Source organism: Fistularia commersonii, chromosome 16 (assembly GCF_037954325.1).
Source record: "Fistularia commersonii isolate RoL2024-O1a breed Wild chromosome 16, RoL_Fcom_v1.0, whole genome shotgun sequence".
NCBI classification, from domain to species: Eukaryota; Metazoa; Chordata; class Actinopteri; order Syngnathiformes; family Fistulariidae; genus Fistularia; species Fistularia commersonii.
The window spans coordinates 762,884-779,432 of record NC_141299.1 but is presented as its reverse complement, the minus strand read 5'-3'; the positions used below and the strand labels follow the sequence as shown (position 1 = coordinate 779,432).

Sequence of the window (16,549 nt, the reverse complement as noted above, 5' to 3'; positions counted from 1 at the left end):
ACCGCCGTTTTCTCCTGGCAAAGGTTTCATTCTGTGTTATCTGTCTACAGGCAGGGCGGCACAGTGGTTAGCGCTTCCCCCTCACAGCCAGAAAGTCTTCTCTGCATGGGGTTCCTCCCACCGTCCAAACACATGCAGAAGCTTCATTGGAGACCTCAGCTTGTGCAGACATGTGAGAGGGTGAATGGCTGTATGTTTCTATATGTTACATGAATGAGGGTGAATGGTTGGTCTCTTTATGAGGAGTGAATGAGAAGATGAATTGTTGTTTGTATCTGTATGACGTGAATGAGAGGGTGAATGATTCTTCTTCTTTCGGCTTTTCCCTTCAGGGGTCGCACAGCAAATCAACTTTCTCAAAAACTCTACCGCTGCCTCTCCTAGACACTTCCACACCTCCACAGGTAAATCATCAGGACCAACTGCCTTCCCACTCTTCATCCTCTTCAATGCCTTCCTCACTTCACTTTTATGAATTTCTGCTACTTTGTGGTCTTCAATAGTCACCTCATCTAGCATTGCCTCTCTTTCATTTTCTACATTCATCAGCTCTTCAAAGTACTCTTTCCATCTCCCATCCCATCACGTCTAACATCTGTCAATACATTTCCCTCTATCCTTAATCACCCGGACCTGTTGTACATCCTTTCCATCTTTATCTCTCTGTTTCGCCAACCTGTATAGATCATTCTCTCCCTCCTTACTGTCCAACCAAGCATACAGGTCATCGTATGCCCTTTGTTTTGCCTTTGCTACCTCTATCTTTTCCTTATTTTGTATTTCCCTGTATTCCTGTCTGTTCTCTTCAGTCCTCTCAGTGTCCCACTCCTTCTTTGCTAACCGCTTTCTCTGCATATACTCCTGCACTTCCTCATTCCACCACCAAGTCTCCTTATCTACTTTCCTTCCAGATGACACACCAAGTACTCTCCTACCTGTCCCCCTGATAACCCTAGCTATTGCTGTCCAATCATCTGGAAGCACTCCCTGACCACCCAGAGTCTTTCTCAACTCCTCCCTGAAAACCATACAGCACTCCTTGCTTTTAAGCCTCCACCACTTTGTCCTCTGCTCTGCCTTTGTCCACTTGATCTTCCTTGTCACCAGAGTAATCCTACAAACCATCATCCTATGCTGTTTGGCTACACTCTCACCTACAACTACTTTGCAGTCAATGATCTCTTTCAGATGATTTCGTCTATACAAGATGCAGTCTACCTGCGTGCTCCTACCTCTGGTCTTATGAGTTACACTATGTTCCTGTTTTTTTCTGGGAAAAGGTGTTCACTACAGCCATTTCCATCCTTTTTGCAAAATCTACCACCACCTGTCCCTCTGCATTCCTATCCTGTACACCAAATCTGCCCATCACTTCTTCATCCCCTCTATTGCCTTCACCAACATGTCCATTGAAGTCTGCACCAATTACCACTCTCTCATCTCTGGGGATATTCTGCATCACTTCATCTAACTCATTCCAGAACTTCTCCTTCTCCTCAAACTCACATCCCACCTGCGGGCTATAGCCACTAACAACATTGAGGATCACACCTTCAATTTCCAGTTTCAGACTTATAAGTATATCAGACCTCCCTTTCACCCCAAGAACATTCTGAACAAACTCCTCCTTCAAGATAATTCCTATTCAATTTCTCTTCTTGTCAGTACCATAATAGTACAACTTAAAGCCTGCTCCTAAGCTTCTAGACTTACTACCGTTTCAACTGGTCTCCTGGACACACAGTATATCCACCTTCCTTCTCTGCATCATGTCGACCAACTCTCTACCTTTTCCTATCATAGTCCCAATATTCAAAGTCCCTACTCTCAGTCCCGGACTCTTTCCTTACCTCTTCTCTCTCTGCTTCCGAACACATCTTCCTCCTCTCCTTCTTTGACCTACAGAAGCCCAGTTTCCATTGGTTTCCTGTAGGTCATCAGAACCAATGGCGGCCGTTGTTAACCTGGTCCTTGACCGATCCGGTATGATCTGGTTATTACGGTCTATTCACATGTTTGGTTTTGGCAAAAGTTTTACGCCGGATGTCCTCCCTGATGCAACCCTCTGCATTTATCCAGGTTCAGGGCTGCATTAACCGGCTCAGAGAGACACTGGCCCTTACCCCTCCGAGGCTGGCTTGGGGAGACACCGGCCGGTACTGCCCTGAGGCTGCACTGAGAGGGTGCATGATTGCATCTCTTTATATTTGGTGTGAATGAGAGGATGAATGATGCATGTTTCTATATGACAAGTGAATGAGAGGGTGAATGGTTGGTCTCTATATGATGTGTGGAGGATGAATGATTGTATGTTTCTGTATAACACTTAAATGATAGGGGGAATAATTGTACTTCTCTGTATGTGTGAATGAAAGGGTGAATGGTTGTTTTTCCCGTTATAACATGAATGAGAGGGTGTATGGTTGTATGTCTCTGTATAACGTGTGGATGAGAGCGTGAATGGTTGTTTCTATATAACATGTGAACAACGGAGTGAATGGCTGGTCTCCATATGGCATGTGAATGTGAGGGTGAATGGTTGGTCTCTATATGAGGTGTGAATGATGGTAGTTCCTTATATGACATGAATAAGAGGGTGAATGGTTGGTCTCTATATGATCTGTGAATAGTTGTATGTCTCTGTATGACGTCTGGATGAGAGGGTGAATGGTTGTAAGTCTCTATGTGTTGCTGTGATGGACGAGGGCGAACCCAGCCTCTCGATTGGTTCCAGCACCTACCAATCGTGAGGCTGCAGGATAAGCGTTATAGAGAATGAATGAATGAAACTCCAGATATATTCATCGTCGGTATTGGATATGAACCAGATGTACAGTATGATTCCAGACTTCCTCTGATTCTTTGCATTTAAAATGAGCACCTAAATCCTTCCAGGGGCTCTTCTCGCAGTGTCCCGCAGTGCATTCAGGCAGTGTCTGGTCCCCGCCTGAATGCAAGTAAAAAGGAATATATCACACAGTGCACATCTGAGCGGTGAGTACAAATGATTCTCACATTTAGAGAAGTGCTGCTTCATGACATCTGTTTCATCACATCTGTGGGGTACTTTAGAATTTGTCTCGTCACGCAGCGGCGAGAAGTCCATCAGCATCACGCGCCTTCATAGTGGGAGTTCAGCGCCCTCTATCTGCGGATGATTCCTCCCCCACCGCCAATCACAGAGACCCACCCTTTCAAAAAGTCTTGGGACTAAATGTTGTTTTTTTGGAATTTACATTTTCAAAATGAAGTCCCATCTGAGTGTAAAAGCTGAGACAGCAGCGGGGAGAAGAATAAAAGGAGGTAGACGCTCATATGATGACAGAAAATACTTTATTTGAGGATTTATAGCCACATTGTATGAGTCATAACTGGATAGTAAGTTCGTTATTTGTCAGTTATGGACCTAACATTCATGCATTTGCGTACTCAGGCGTCTCCTCGCACACTTCGTCTGGCCCCGCCGCAAAAGTGTAAAGATGGCAGCCATCCTTCAGTTATCACAGTACTGTACCTTCGATGGGGACAGCATCAGCACTGTGATAACTGAACCAGGGCAGCCCGGCAAATCTGGCAGCTGGAAGGGGGAGCCATGCCCGGGGCTCTCGAGCTTTGGCGTTGCACTCCTGCAACGTTGTGGAGTTTTCTCTGCGTCGCTTTGCCGCACCTGGAGCCAGGGTTCAAAAGCAATGGTGGTCAAATGTTTATTTTTGCACTCCAAGAGTGCAGCTACCATCCATACTTATTTATTCATGCACTATTTAACATACATTTCAAGTGTAATTTTGTTCAGCACAACTTATCAGCTCTTGCAAATTATAGTTCCTGTCTATATTCCACTGCACAGATGTATAAGATTCATAGGACCATCTGCAAATCACCTGTAAATTATTGACGTAATATGATTAATGTGACATAATACACCATGAGCTAGAAAAAGAAAAAAAACACGCAAATTTCGCTGCCCATTTAGGGATGGGTGCTGGATCAAAAAAATTGAATCGAGGTTTGAAAAAATCTGCACACAAAAATAAAGAATTGATTTTACATATAGTGCAAAAAAACATATATTCGCATGACGTTTCGAGCAAACAGGCTCTTCCTCAGATGCTTATCTTTTATTTACTCTATCTGCAGCTGCTGGTTAGATGCTATGCTGCCTTTCATTACCCGTTATTCGTACATGTAATGGCAACAAAGTTGAATCCGGTGTGATAACAGTGCGCGTTATTTTGAATTTAAAAAATTTAAAAAAGCTCGCCAGGAACAGGACGATTCTCGCCGCACAAAGCAGACGCCGTTTTCTCGATTAAGCTGTCCGTAAACGTCCTGTGTTTCAGGTGCACGTCACCCAACCCCCCAACCCAGTCATCCCTCGCCATCCCCCCTGACGCACACTCAGGTTTTGAGGATGCATGCATTTTGAGGAGAAGTGCACCCTGGCTTGGTCTGCAGCTGCAAAGGAGGAGGACAAGGCCACACACCGTGCATGATTCATCTGAGGAAACAGCTACAAAGCAGTATGTAAAAAACATGCATTCTATTATTCATAATATTGCTACCCACCACAAGGCCCCGGCTGACGTCAGACTTGTTGTGATTCACAGGCTCCGCCCCCTTTTGACGTGAGACGCCTACTCAGGCCGCTGAAGCCGACGTGGCGGCTCCTCCTCCTCCTCCTCCTTCCTCCTCAGTCCGCCCTCTGCACTTCATGTAAACAACTCCATTAACCCCGCAGCGCCGGGAGCAGGACGAGCGGGCCCGCGGCATCCATGGCGGACGTGGAAAAGCGAAGCAACATGTGCAAAATAAGTCAGCAGGGGGAGACAAACGGACACGCGCACACGCACTGATGTACGCAACTCGGATCCATCGACAGCCAGACTTGCGGGAGTAAGCGTCCGTCCCCGCGTGCACAGTCACGGTCGGTGCACACGGTGCGACGCGAGGCTGTAAGGCCCCGTCACGCTCGGAGCCACCCCACGACTTCCCACCCACCAACCCACGCCATGTTGTTTATGATCCAAAGTAAACAACACGACGGGGTCGTCCGCGCGTTCGCCCGCGGCATCCCATAATATCACACGTACCTGCTGCCAAGGTGGACAGGCGCGCGCTTTTTATTTTTTACCCCTACACACACACAAGCGAGAAGAACACTCCCAAAGCAAAATAAAAAAGCGTGGAGCGCTGGTCTGACGAGTGCGCGGCGGACAAACGTTGACGCCCAGCCCAGTGCGCACACACACACACACACACACACACACACACACACACACACACACACCCCTTTCCTGGCTAAAAACAAACAGCATGCCGTCAGACCCAAATATAAACATCTATGTGTCCCCCCAAAAAACGTGTGAGACGCCAGACGCCCCCCCCCCCACCCCAAACCCACACCCCCTCACCCTCTCACCTGAGACGTGAATCTCGCGCGTGACGCAGCAGCACCGCGCGGCACAACGTGATTGTCGCCATGTTTTCCGTTGTTATTGAATTCTCCGGGAGCCATGTGACAAGACGGCGGCGAGGAGCGGGCTTCCGGTTGCGTGCACGCACACGCCCCACACCATTTCCCCTTCCAAAATAATAATAATAATAATAATAATGACAATAATAATAAATAATCGTCGGAGCTGCTCGGCAGAGAGGGTTAATCCACTTGGCTGCAGCCGTGCGCAACGTTTGACAGCTCCGCAACAAGTACCGGATCAGCGCCTTCCGTGCGCAATAGTTGTGACTCATGCACGTCCCTGGATTGGGAAGGGGGGGGGGAGGGGGGATTCGAGCCGTGCACATCCGCGCAGGCAACATGTGGGTGCACGTCCGCGTCCACCGGCTGCATCATTTATTCATGACGGGGAAGATGGCTAGGGACGAACCGTGAAAAATGAAACGATTCTCGTTATGAATCAGTGATCGAACGCAGGCGGGGTTTTTTTTTGTTTTTGTTTTGTGAAGAGAGAGATGAGTTGAAAGGGATATGCAGCTGTCAAGGAGGATAAATAAAAAGGAAAGGTCGATAACGGTTTACTTTCACCTTCACCCAGAATTATGGGATATATGGTTGGTAAAGTTAAATAAAATAAACAAAAATAAAATGAGTCCATAAAATGAGGAAATAAGGATAAAACTAAACAACAAAAAATAGTGTGATAAATTAAAATGAAACAAAACAAGAGACAATAATAAGGTGAAGAAGATAAGATAAAACGGAATAATTATAAAATAGAATATAATAAAGATAAAACAATTACAAATAGTGAGATAAAGTAAAATAAAAATCAAATGGAATACAACGAGACAAATATCTTTGTAAATAGTAAAGTAAAACAAGATAAAATAGCATGGTGAAGAAATCAAGATAAAAAAAACGACTAACTAAAAATTCCATGAAGACAAAGAGGTAAAGTAAAACAGAAGTAAAATAAAACAAAACAAACCAAGATAAAATTAGGTGGAGAAAACAAGATAAAAAACGGAATAACTAAAAAAAGAAAATATAATAAAGACAAAAATGTAAACAAGATTAGTTGAAATACATTAAAAAAACTAATATTAAGAAATAAGATTAAACAAAGAAGCGGAAATTACAATAAAATAATAAACTCATAAATATAAAACAGAATGAATGAAATTAAACAACAAAATAGAATCAAACAAGCCAAATTATATGTAAAGATAGTGAGATAAACTAAAAAAAACAAGAGAAGAAAATATAACAAAGCTACCAATCATGATTTAAAAAACGGAATTACTAAAAAGTAAGATATAATAAGACAAAAATATAACATGAGGTGGAATGAATTTAAAAAATAAAGCAAATCAATATAACATGAAATAAGATCAAACAGAACAACGTAAAGTACAATAGAACAAAACCAGATAAAAACAAATAAAGTAAAACTGGATGATTGGAATGAAACAACAAAACTACAATCAAACAAAATAAAATAAAACAAAGCAAAGCAAAGTAAAACGTTGTAAGAGAAAATAAAATAAAATGAGATAAGTAAAATAAAATGAGAAAAAAAATCACCGAAAATGATTAAATAAATCCAATCATATAATATGCATAAAAATCAAATAAATCCTGAGCTCTTCCGTCTCCTGCCACGGAATTCACCGCTGTGTGTGTATACGTGAGTGTGTCTGTGTGTGAATAACTCAAACTTCACTTTCCAGACTGTGCCCCCCCATCCCCTGATAGTTCAATCCGGGGATTTCCAGTCAACTGTCAGCCCCCCCACCCCCCCGCCCCTGCCCCTTGCGGGGAAAGACAAACAAACGCACGAAAAAAAAATCCTTCAGAAAACTACAGAAACCACAGATCCCTGCGAGGATTCTGCGAGTCATTATTCCGCATTCTTCATGGGTGATGGCTGTGAGGAAGAGGAGGAGGAAGAAGAGGGGAGGAGGAGGAAAAGGGAAAAAGGGAAGGGGAGGAAGGAGAAGAAGGGCGTTGTGGAGACGCTCTCATTCATTTGTGGAGAAAACTCTGGTTTCTTAAAGACGCAGGAGGAAGAAGGGAAGGAAGCGGAAGAGTTAGACTCTGTGTGAGGAAGATGCCCTGACGCACACGTTTCGTGTGTGTGCATGTGAGTGTGTGTGTTGGGGGGGGGCGCAACTTTCTGCGCACTTTTGCGCAATTCCGTCGCGCACAAGGGAGAGAACAACATCCGGGAAGGGAGGAAGGAGGGTTATTGCGATTTTCTTTTTTGGGTTTCCTTTTGTTGTTGTTGTTGTTTTGGAGGAAAGACATGGCTAAGTTGTTCCGAGCGGCGATCATGGGACCCCCGGGGTCCGGGAAGGGGACCATCTCTAGGAGGATCGCGCAGAGCTTCGGTCTGCAGTACCTATCCAGCGGACACTTCCTGCGGGAGAGCATAGCGGCGGACACAGGTAAGGTGGAAGTGGAGGTGGAGGGGTCCCACAACCTCCTGGTTCCTGCCAAATGGAGATAAAACGTCTCAGATGTTCCTCTGTGGAGAGCGGCAAAGCTGCTCAGCTTTTACATCTGACGTTTTTGAAAAGGTGTTAAACTCAGAAAGGTCAGCAGAGGAGGAGGGTGGAGGTGACTTTTTGAGAACCTCCCTGAATCACACGTTCACAAATGGATGTGAATCATCTTGCACGTTTACCTAACTATCCGCCGTGTTTGTTTTTCTTTTACAATCATAATTTCATGAAAGCAGCCAAAGGCCTCATTGTTGTTGGACTTTGTCTGCAAAATGTTCTGGATGTCTTTTAAAGTGACTCACCCAAAAAAAAAAAAAGCACACATGCAGACAATTAGAGCAATCCTGGATCTCAACTTCACCAGAAGCAGGCCTGTTGGTGAAGACCTACGTGGAGAGGGGAATGCTGGTGCCAGATTTGGTGATGACCAGACTGATGCTGCCCAGGCTGGAGCAGCTGAGTGAGCACAGCTGGCTGCTGGACGGTAGGGTTTTCTCGGCTTATCGTACACTGATTTCCTCGAGGGGCCGCAGCCATCTTTCCCGGCGCCGGCCCGTTAGTGAGGATATACCTCCAACGTCAAGGGAGCAGTCGGCTCCCCTCTAAAATGTGATTGGCCCAGCGGGTTTCCTCCCCCCGAAACCCCAGTGGCGCCTTATGGAGCACTCTTTACTTCAAGCATATGGAAGTTGAAGAATGCAGAGAGTAGGTTTCTGCATCTGTGAATAATTAATGGTGTGAGGCTCCGCATGAAGCAGCTCTGCAGTGAACTCACAGGACAGGAAATATACTTCTACTACTAAATTAACAAAAATCTTGTCTTTGTAACATTTCATTAATACTATTTGAACACTTTTTCTACACAGTTACGTTGCTAAGACAATTACATTTCCCCATCGATGGACCATAAAGTCTTATTTAATCTTATCTTAAATTATGGCTCTTTATAACCAAAGACACACATTCAGTTTCTGAGGGATCATTGATGTGTGTATATATATATATACATATTTATGTGTGTGTAATTCTTTTTTTTACCACTTTGTCAGTCTTATCATTTTTATTTTCATTGTTTCTTTTAAATCTGTATCGAGTAAGGCACCTTAGATATATTATTATTATCATTATTTTTCAAGAGTTATTTAAAAAAATCTCTTTAAAATATCTCACAATGAAACACATAAATGTAAGATAAGAATAGTGTTAGAAATAAAGTGCCGTAATTCAATGAAAGACCTTTTTTGGATTGGGGGGACAACAAGTAATGTTCACTACATGTCAATAATCAAACAAAACACACAAATATGTCCTCAGTCTTCTTCTGCAGAGCTGATCTGATGTGCACTTTCCTCCTGATCAACAAACAAGTCATTGAAATTCTGTTGCGCAAACATATCCGTCATTACGGTACGACACTGTTGACGTACCGTAGTGTGCTGTGCAAAAGTCAAATTTAAGTACTTTGAATTTTCTTGTGGGAAAACAATGAAAACTGGATATTTTCACTCGTCTGATCGTCCTACGTAAGATGAGAGTTTACCCAGTGCACTCATCACCCAGTGCAAAGATGCTATTTGGTTACATATTTAGCTGATCATTGTGTGTTTGCAAGTTAAATATTATCCCACTAAGCTTGAGGGGGAATGTCAAACTGGGATGATGAGGCTAAACTGATCTGTAAACAAATATATTTTATTTAGCAAGAGATAAGTCAAGGTCTGTCCTTGTCTCACACACACACACACACACACACACACACACACACACACACACACACAGACACACACACACGTAGGTAAGTGCACGCGCACACACAGGCTCTCTACACCCTGCTGGCTGTGAATGTCCATGCAACTTTGAAGTATTTGTATAAGTCTTTTGAGATTAACATCCTAGACCAGTGGTACATTAATGTACGTTACATCATCCCACAGGTTTTCCCCGGACGCTCACGCAGGCCCAAGCCCTGAACAAGCTCTATCAGTTGGACCTGGTCATCAGCCTCAACATCCCCTACGAGACCCTCAAAGACCGACTGAGTGACCGCTGGATCCACTCAGCCAGCGGCAGGGTCTACAACATGGGCTTCAACCCTCCCAAAGTCCAGGTATGGAGCATTTCGTCCATTCCTCTGGTTGACAGTAAATACAATTAAACTTTCTTTGTCATGTGTTGACATCTATACCAGGCGTCTCCTTCCACCGTCTCTTTGAGAGAACTTCCATACTTGTAACACAGCTTTTAAATGTTTGATTAAAGTTGGTGAGAAAAGAAAGCTCTCATCTTGTTGCATATGGGCAACTCTGTATGCCTCAGGCCCTTCAAGTGGGCGGTGCTGGTGCCAAAGCCTGCACTTCTCCATTTAATTTCCCCATGTCTATGGCAGTTTGGAGATATCAGGGAGATCTGCGTCTGTTGGACACACGTGGGCTGAGCGCCTTGGTGTTGTCATTATTACGCCGCTGTTTGTCAAACTGCTTCTGCAACACTGAGCTGAGCTCAACAATATGCATTTGCAAAAAAAAGGAAAATAGGAAAATTTGTCATGTCCTCTTATTTACCTGAATTTCTTATAATGATGATAATTAATGATGATAATTAATAATAATAATTAAAATAATTAAATTTAATAAAAAATGCAGATATGTAAAATAAATAATGATGAAAATAACAACAATAATAACTATGATCGAATGTGTAGAATTATATATATAATATATATATATATATATATATATATATTTATTTAAAATGCAAATAAGTAATTAAATTATATTAAATCAAATTAAATATCAAATAAATAATAAAAATTATCATTATTATCATTTATTTATAATAATAATAATAATAATAATAATGCTAATGATTATTTACTGTCATTCCTGGACTAGTGAGAGAATATAACCTGAATACAAGCAGTACCAGTTATGTGTACATATATGGGCTGCACATACAAATATGTGTCAAAAAGCCACAGCTGTCCAGATTGTAACATGCGATATTTACACCGAAACATTTTTTTTAAACCTTGAATTAAATACATACCAGTAACATCCACAAAAACGTACTAGAAATTCTTTTTTTTATCCGACCAGTGCCTGTAACACAGCTGATGAAAAAGATGAAAAATAAATAGGACAAGGAAAAGTTCATCCATCCATTCATTTTCAAGCCCCGCTTTTCCTACTCTCGCTGATGGCCATCTTGATCTACCTCCTGTGCACTAAAATCATGAAAGTTGTCTTCTTCGGTGTTGGAATTGAACGGCCTCAGAATTTCACAGTGATTTCATTGGTCTGATGTGACGAGGCTAAATGTTCTGGCGGGGTGAAGCTCGTTAGCCCCCAAGAAATCCATAAATGAGTCACATCGTTGTTTAAGCTGCAGTATGCAAAGTGTGGGAAAAGACTCGCAGCTTGTAGTCCAAAAATTAAAGTGCTCTAATAATAATAATAATAGTAATAATGATAATATTTATATAAATCTATATTTTGTATTTATTTACATTTGTTATATATATTGTTATTATTATTTATAATTAGAAGAAGGCATTGATTTATATTTTATAGGACATGATACAATGTCAAATAATAATAATGATAAAAATGATTGTTATTATGATATTATTATCAGTGTTATTGTTTTTTCAACTTAAGCATGTATTTGGACTGCATCTGGATGGTAAGGGGGGCTATGCATGGGGTTCCTCAGGGTTCTTCCGGTTCCTCTTGCATTCCTGGTGTTGTATTTAGCTTAGTGGTAGAGCGCATGCAATCCCTGGGCATCTCCACTGTAAGTTGCTTTGGTTAAATGCGTCTGCCAAATGACTGTAATGCAATATGTACTGGAGACCCTGTTTCCTTACTGTGCACATGACAATAACACATTTTGAAAGGGAATATGTGGTTGTTACCTCCAGGGAAAAGACGACATCACCGGTGAGCCGCTGATCCAGCATGATGACGACAAGCCGGAGGCCCTGATGGCCAGACTGCGACACTACAAGGACGTGGCCAAGCCTGTCATAGACCTATACAAGTGAGGCCGTCCTTCCATCTCAGCTTTGTGCACAAACATTCAAAACTAACGATGTGACATCTTTAAAATCCAAGAATGAGAGGGTGAACGGTTGTATTTATATATACGATTGCAGTAGAAGTGGTCTTGAGCGGGGGTGTTAAACGTACTACCCGCGGGCCCACCAGGGTGTCCAATCCGGCCCCTGGAATAAATCTACACTTTAAAAAAATACATCAAAATCATGAACTCTAACTCTTTAAAATACAAATGTAGTTTCTAAATTGTCTGCTTGGGGCTCACTGTTTTGGTTAGTGTTTGCAACATGGCACAACACCATGTGACTCACAACTTACAGCAGATGGCAGAAATGTGGTTTCCGGGCCAGTAAATAGCATTTTTACTTATTGTTAGAAATGTGCCTGCTTTTCCATTGGCCCCGACAGCCTCATCAGAAAGATGTTGTTGTTAAAAAAAGAGAAAAGTGGACATGGAGTGGAGGGTTTTCCAAGAAAAATGGACCACTTCCTATTTGTCCATTGAGGTTAATTAGAAACTTGTAGTTTCAGTGCCACTGTGAGACTTATGGTGAAAAATACTTCAAAATGCACAGAGAATTGAAAAGGCAGAGGTGAGGCATAGTGTTGTTGAAATAGCATTTAGACTCAGGTTGTTCGTCATGTATTTTTTAAAGGAACAGTTCATTATATATAAAGATTTTCATAATTTACTTGTTCTCCTTTACTCTAAAACAAAGGAAAAATTTGGACTTTGTGTTGCTTCCAGGTAATTGCGCTATGATTATACTGGTCAGGCTCCCTTGACATCAAATTTGGCCGTATGTGATCCCCAAACCAAAATGAATTTGACACCCCTGGACTAGATCATGAATTATGAATGAATGAATGAATGAATGAATGAATGAATGAATGAATGGTATGTCTCATCCCCCCCACCCCACCAGGTCACAAGGAATTCTGCACTCGTTCTCCGGCACAGAGACGGACCGGATCTGGCCTTACATCAACTCTCTCCTCAGCACCAAGATGGACACTCAGCCGTCAGACTCTTGCCGAAGCCAAACACCCTGACGCTGCTGGGGAAGCACGCTTAGGAAGTGGGGGGTTAAGTTCTCCAGTGCTGGATGGAAAATCAGGGGTCAGTCCGGTGGTGGTTGTATGGAGGGGGGTTAAACGGAGGAGGATGCTCAGATCTTCGGCGGACAGGAGAACTGACCGCCATGATGAAATGACATGGTTACTGAAGACGGGGCAGGGGTCATAGAACTGTCTGTAAATCAGGTTTCTTCTTCCAGTCCCAGCACACCGGGTACAATTTACAATTTGCCTTAGAGAAATGGGTATATGTTTGTATTTCTTTCACGCAAGAACAATATTTCACATGTTTCCAACTGGCGAGCAGCGGAAGGCTTTAGGAAAAACACGTTGCATTAAAAATCCAAATATCACGTGCATTAATCCAACATGGTTGAGTAACCTTGAATTTTCTGTATCAGAGTCCAAGTTTTCAAATGAAATTCATAACTTTTAGACATGAAAGATATTATTGATAAGTACAGTATTCTAAACAATATTTTTCAGGCATGTAAAGAGGTTTATCGTCACTGTGGCCCCAAATGTTACTACCTTCTACCCCGGTGTGACTTTCCAATCAAACGTAGAAAAATCCTCATTCCACCTTAATTACAAAGGTTGCTATTGGTCGCACCGCTTTAACCTCACAGCAAGAAGGTCCCTGATTGGACACCTGGCCATTTCTGTGTGGAGTCTCCATTTTCTCCACATGTCTGCAGTCCAGAAATATTCGTGAGCTTCATTGTAGACCCTGTAATGTCCGGATTTGTGAATGGGTGAGTGAATGGCTGTATGGCTGTTGTGCCCCCAATGGGGAAGCGTCAAAGATAATAAATGAATGAACATTTTACTAATAAATTTTTCACAAGTAAACATTCCTATCCCTCTAAGGTGATTCTGATTTTCTTCAGTTCAAGACATCATTTGGTAACTCACATACATAGATATATATTTTGATTGCTTTATATACAGGATTTGCAGGGTTTTCAAAGGTGACCAAACATTTTGACCAGATTTTGTTGCTTTAGAAATATAGTCTCTTGTTACTTTGGTTTCATCTCTGTCAGCTTGTATTTCAATAATCAATTGAGACGCCAGCATTTCTCTGTTACTGATACCGTGGCTGCTTGACCCTCATTACAAAGCGCACAAACCCGACGCAACTGAACAAAAGATGGTAATTACATGGCTTTATTTCACTTTATCCCGGAAAGTATCTTGTTTGCAAGTCACAATTGAAATTCACAATGTTAGAGACCATATGTTGATTTGGGATGCACAAAATAAAAAAAGAAAAAGAAATTGACATTGTAAGATTTTGTCTGTGATATATATTTTGCAAAATAAAAAAAAATGCAGGACATGACAACAATGTGCCTTCTCCTTTGAGCTTTTCCCTTCAGGGGTCTCTACAGTGAATCAACCGTCTCCATCTCACCAAATTTTCTGTATCCTCCTCTCTCGCACCAACTACCTTCATATCCTCTCTCACTATGTCCATAAATCTTCTTCTTGATCTTCCTCTAGACCTCCAATTCCAGCATCCGTCTACCAATATATTCACCATCCCTCCACTGTACATGAGCCAACCATCTCAGGCTGGCTTCTCTGACCTTCTCTCCAAAACATCTAACATGTGCTATCACTCTGATGGACTCATTCCTGATCCTATCCGTTCTCGTCACTCCCAAAGAGAACCTCAGCATCTTCATCTCTCTGACCTCCAGCTCTGCTTCCTGTCTTTTGGTCATTGTCACTGTTTCTAGGCCATACAGCATCGCTGGTCTCACCACTGTCTTGTACACCTTTCCTTGTGTTCGGGCTGATTGTCTTCTATCTCATAGTATCACGGACACTTTTCGTCCACCCATTCCAACCCGCGTGAACCCGTCTCTTTACCTCTTTTCCATATAATCCATTGCTCTGGACTGTTGGCCCCAAGTACCTGAAATCCTCCAACTTCTTGATCTCCACTCCCTGTTGCCTCACTGTTTCACCCAGGTTCCTCTCATTCACACACATATATTCTGTTTTGCTGCCACTAACCTTCATTCCTCTCCTTTCTAGCGCATACCTCAACTTCTCACGATGTTCCTCACCCTGTTCCCTGCTCTCACTACAGATCATAATGTCATCTGCAAAAACATCATGGTCCATGGGATGTCCTGTCTAACCTTATCTGTCAGCTTGTCCATCACCACTGCAAACAAGAAGGGGCTCAGAGCTGATCCCTGATGAAGTCTGACCTCCACCTTGAACTTCTCTGTTACCCCTATAGCACACCTCACCACTGCCTCACAGCAAGCATACATGTCCTGTACCACACACCTCAACACTGTCCCACAGCTAGCAGACTTGTCCTGTACCAGTCTATATTATTTCTCTGCCACTCCAGACTTTCTCATACAATACCAGAGTTCCTCTCTTGGCATCCTCGCATATGTTTTTTTCTAGGTTTACAAAAATGCAATGCAGCTCCCTCTGACTGTCTGATATTATTATTCCTTCTGCTATTCATTCACAAGCATGTTACTGCTCTAATAACTTGTTCCTTTCAGCCCTCTTGGTCCAACCCCATCTCCCCCCGTGGGATTTTGTTCAAACTTTTGTTTTTCATGCTCTGACTGACTTCAACGACCAGCCAAAAAACACACAGCTCACTTTTAAGGAGTGGCTCGGCTGCTCAAGCTGGTTTGCGTGTTTAGTCCCCACTTGAAGGTTACGTAGTTAAAAAAGCTAACAGATCTTCAGCAGGTTTCTCACGGAAATCAAAACGTTGCTTGAGCAGCAAAAAGCATGTATCCATTGAAATGTTGCCGCTAGAAACAGATAGCGTGCTACACTAGTTTACGTGCTCCAAATTTGTAAGAAAAGTGAGCACTTGAGTAACAGCGTGTATTCGCATTACTCAAGTTACCACCCACGTTAGAGAGCAGAGGCTTTCATTGCCAGCTTCTACTTCTTTTCCTTTGAGCTTTTCCCTTCAGGGGTCACCACAGCGAATCAACCTTTACCATCGAACACTATTCTGTGTATCCTCCTCTCTCGCACCAACTAACTCCATATCTGTCTCTATGTTCACAAATCTTCCTCTAGACCTCCAATTCCAGCATCCGTCTACCAATATATTCACTATCCCTCCTCTGCACATGAGCAAACCATATCATTAACATGTGCTGTCCCTCTGATTGACTCATTCCTGATCCTATCCATCCTAATCACTCCCAAAGAGAACCTCAGCATCTTCATCTCTCTGACCTCCAGCTCTGCTTCCTGTCGTTCTTTAATGCCACTGTCTCCAACCCGTACAGCATTGCTGGTCTCACTTGCATTTAAGTAAGGTCTGACACATTCAAGAAGCAGCCACAGGCGTATCATAAATGATCACTTTAACTGCTTGCAAAGCAGGTTTTAATCATTCTTCCAAATTTCGGCAAAAAGGAATGATAAAGCTAGATTATCTTTTCCTCAAGATG

The 16,549-nt window shown here is 42.6% G+C and overlaps 1 protein-coding gene across 1 annotated transcript; it reads left to right on the top strand.

Annotated features, from left to right (window-relative positions):
- The first annotated feature begins 7,412 nt into the window (after positions 1 to 7,412).
- On the top strand, positions 7,413 to 14,442 carry ak4 (adenylate kinase 4). Its single transcript, XM_086161575.1, has 5 exons — positions 7,413 to 7,905; positions 8,327 to 8,446; positions 9,897 to 10,069; positions 11,882 to 12,000; positions 12,944 to 14,442. The coding sequence occupies exons 1-5, from the start codon at positions 7,764 to 7,766 to the stop codon at positions 13,068 to 13,070; spliced, it is 681 nt and encodes a 226-aa protein (XP_086017701.1). The 5' UTR covers positions 7,413 to 7,763; the 3' UTR covers positions 13,071 to 14,442.
- The last annotated feature ends 2,107 nt before the right edge of the window (positions 14,443 to 16,549 follow it).

Coding starts and splice junctions, on each gene's coding strand:
- ak4 (XM_086161575.1), top strand. CDS start 7,764: ATGGCTAAGTTGTTCCGAGCGGCGATCATGGGACCCCCGGGGTCCGGG. Junction 7,906..8,326: donor GAGCATAGCGGCGGACACAG/GTAAGGTGGAAG, acceptor CAACTTCACCAG/AAGCAGGCCTGTTGGTGAAG. Junction 8,447..9,896: donor GCACAGCTGGCTGCTGGACG/GTAGGGTTTTCT, acceptor ATCATCCCACAG/GTTTTCCCCGGACGCTCACG.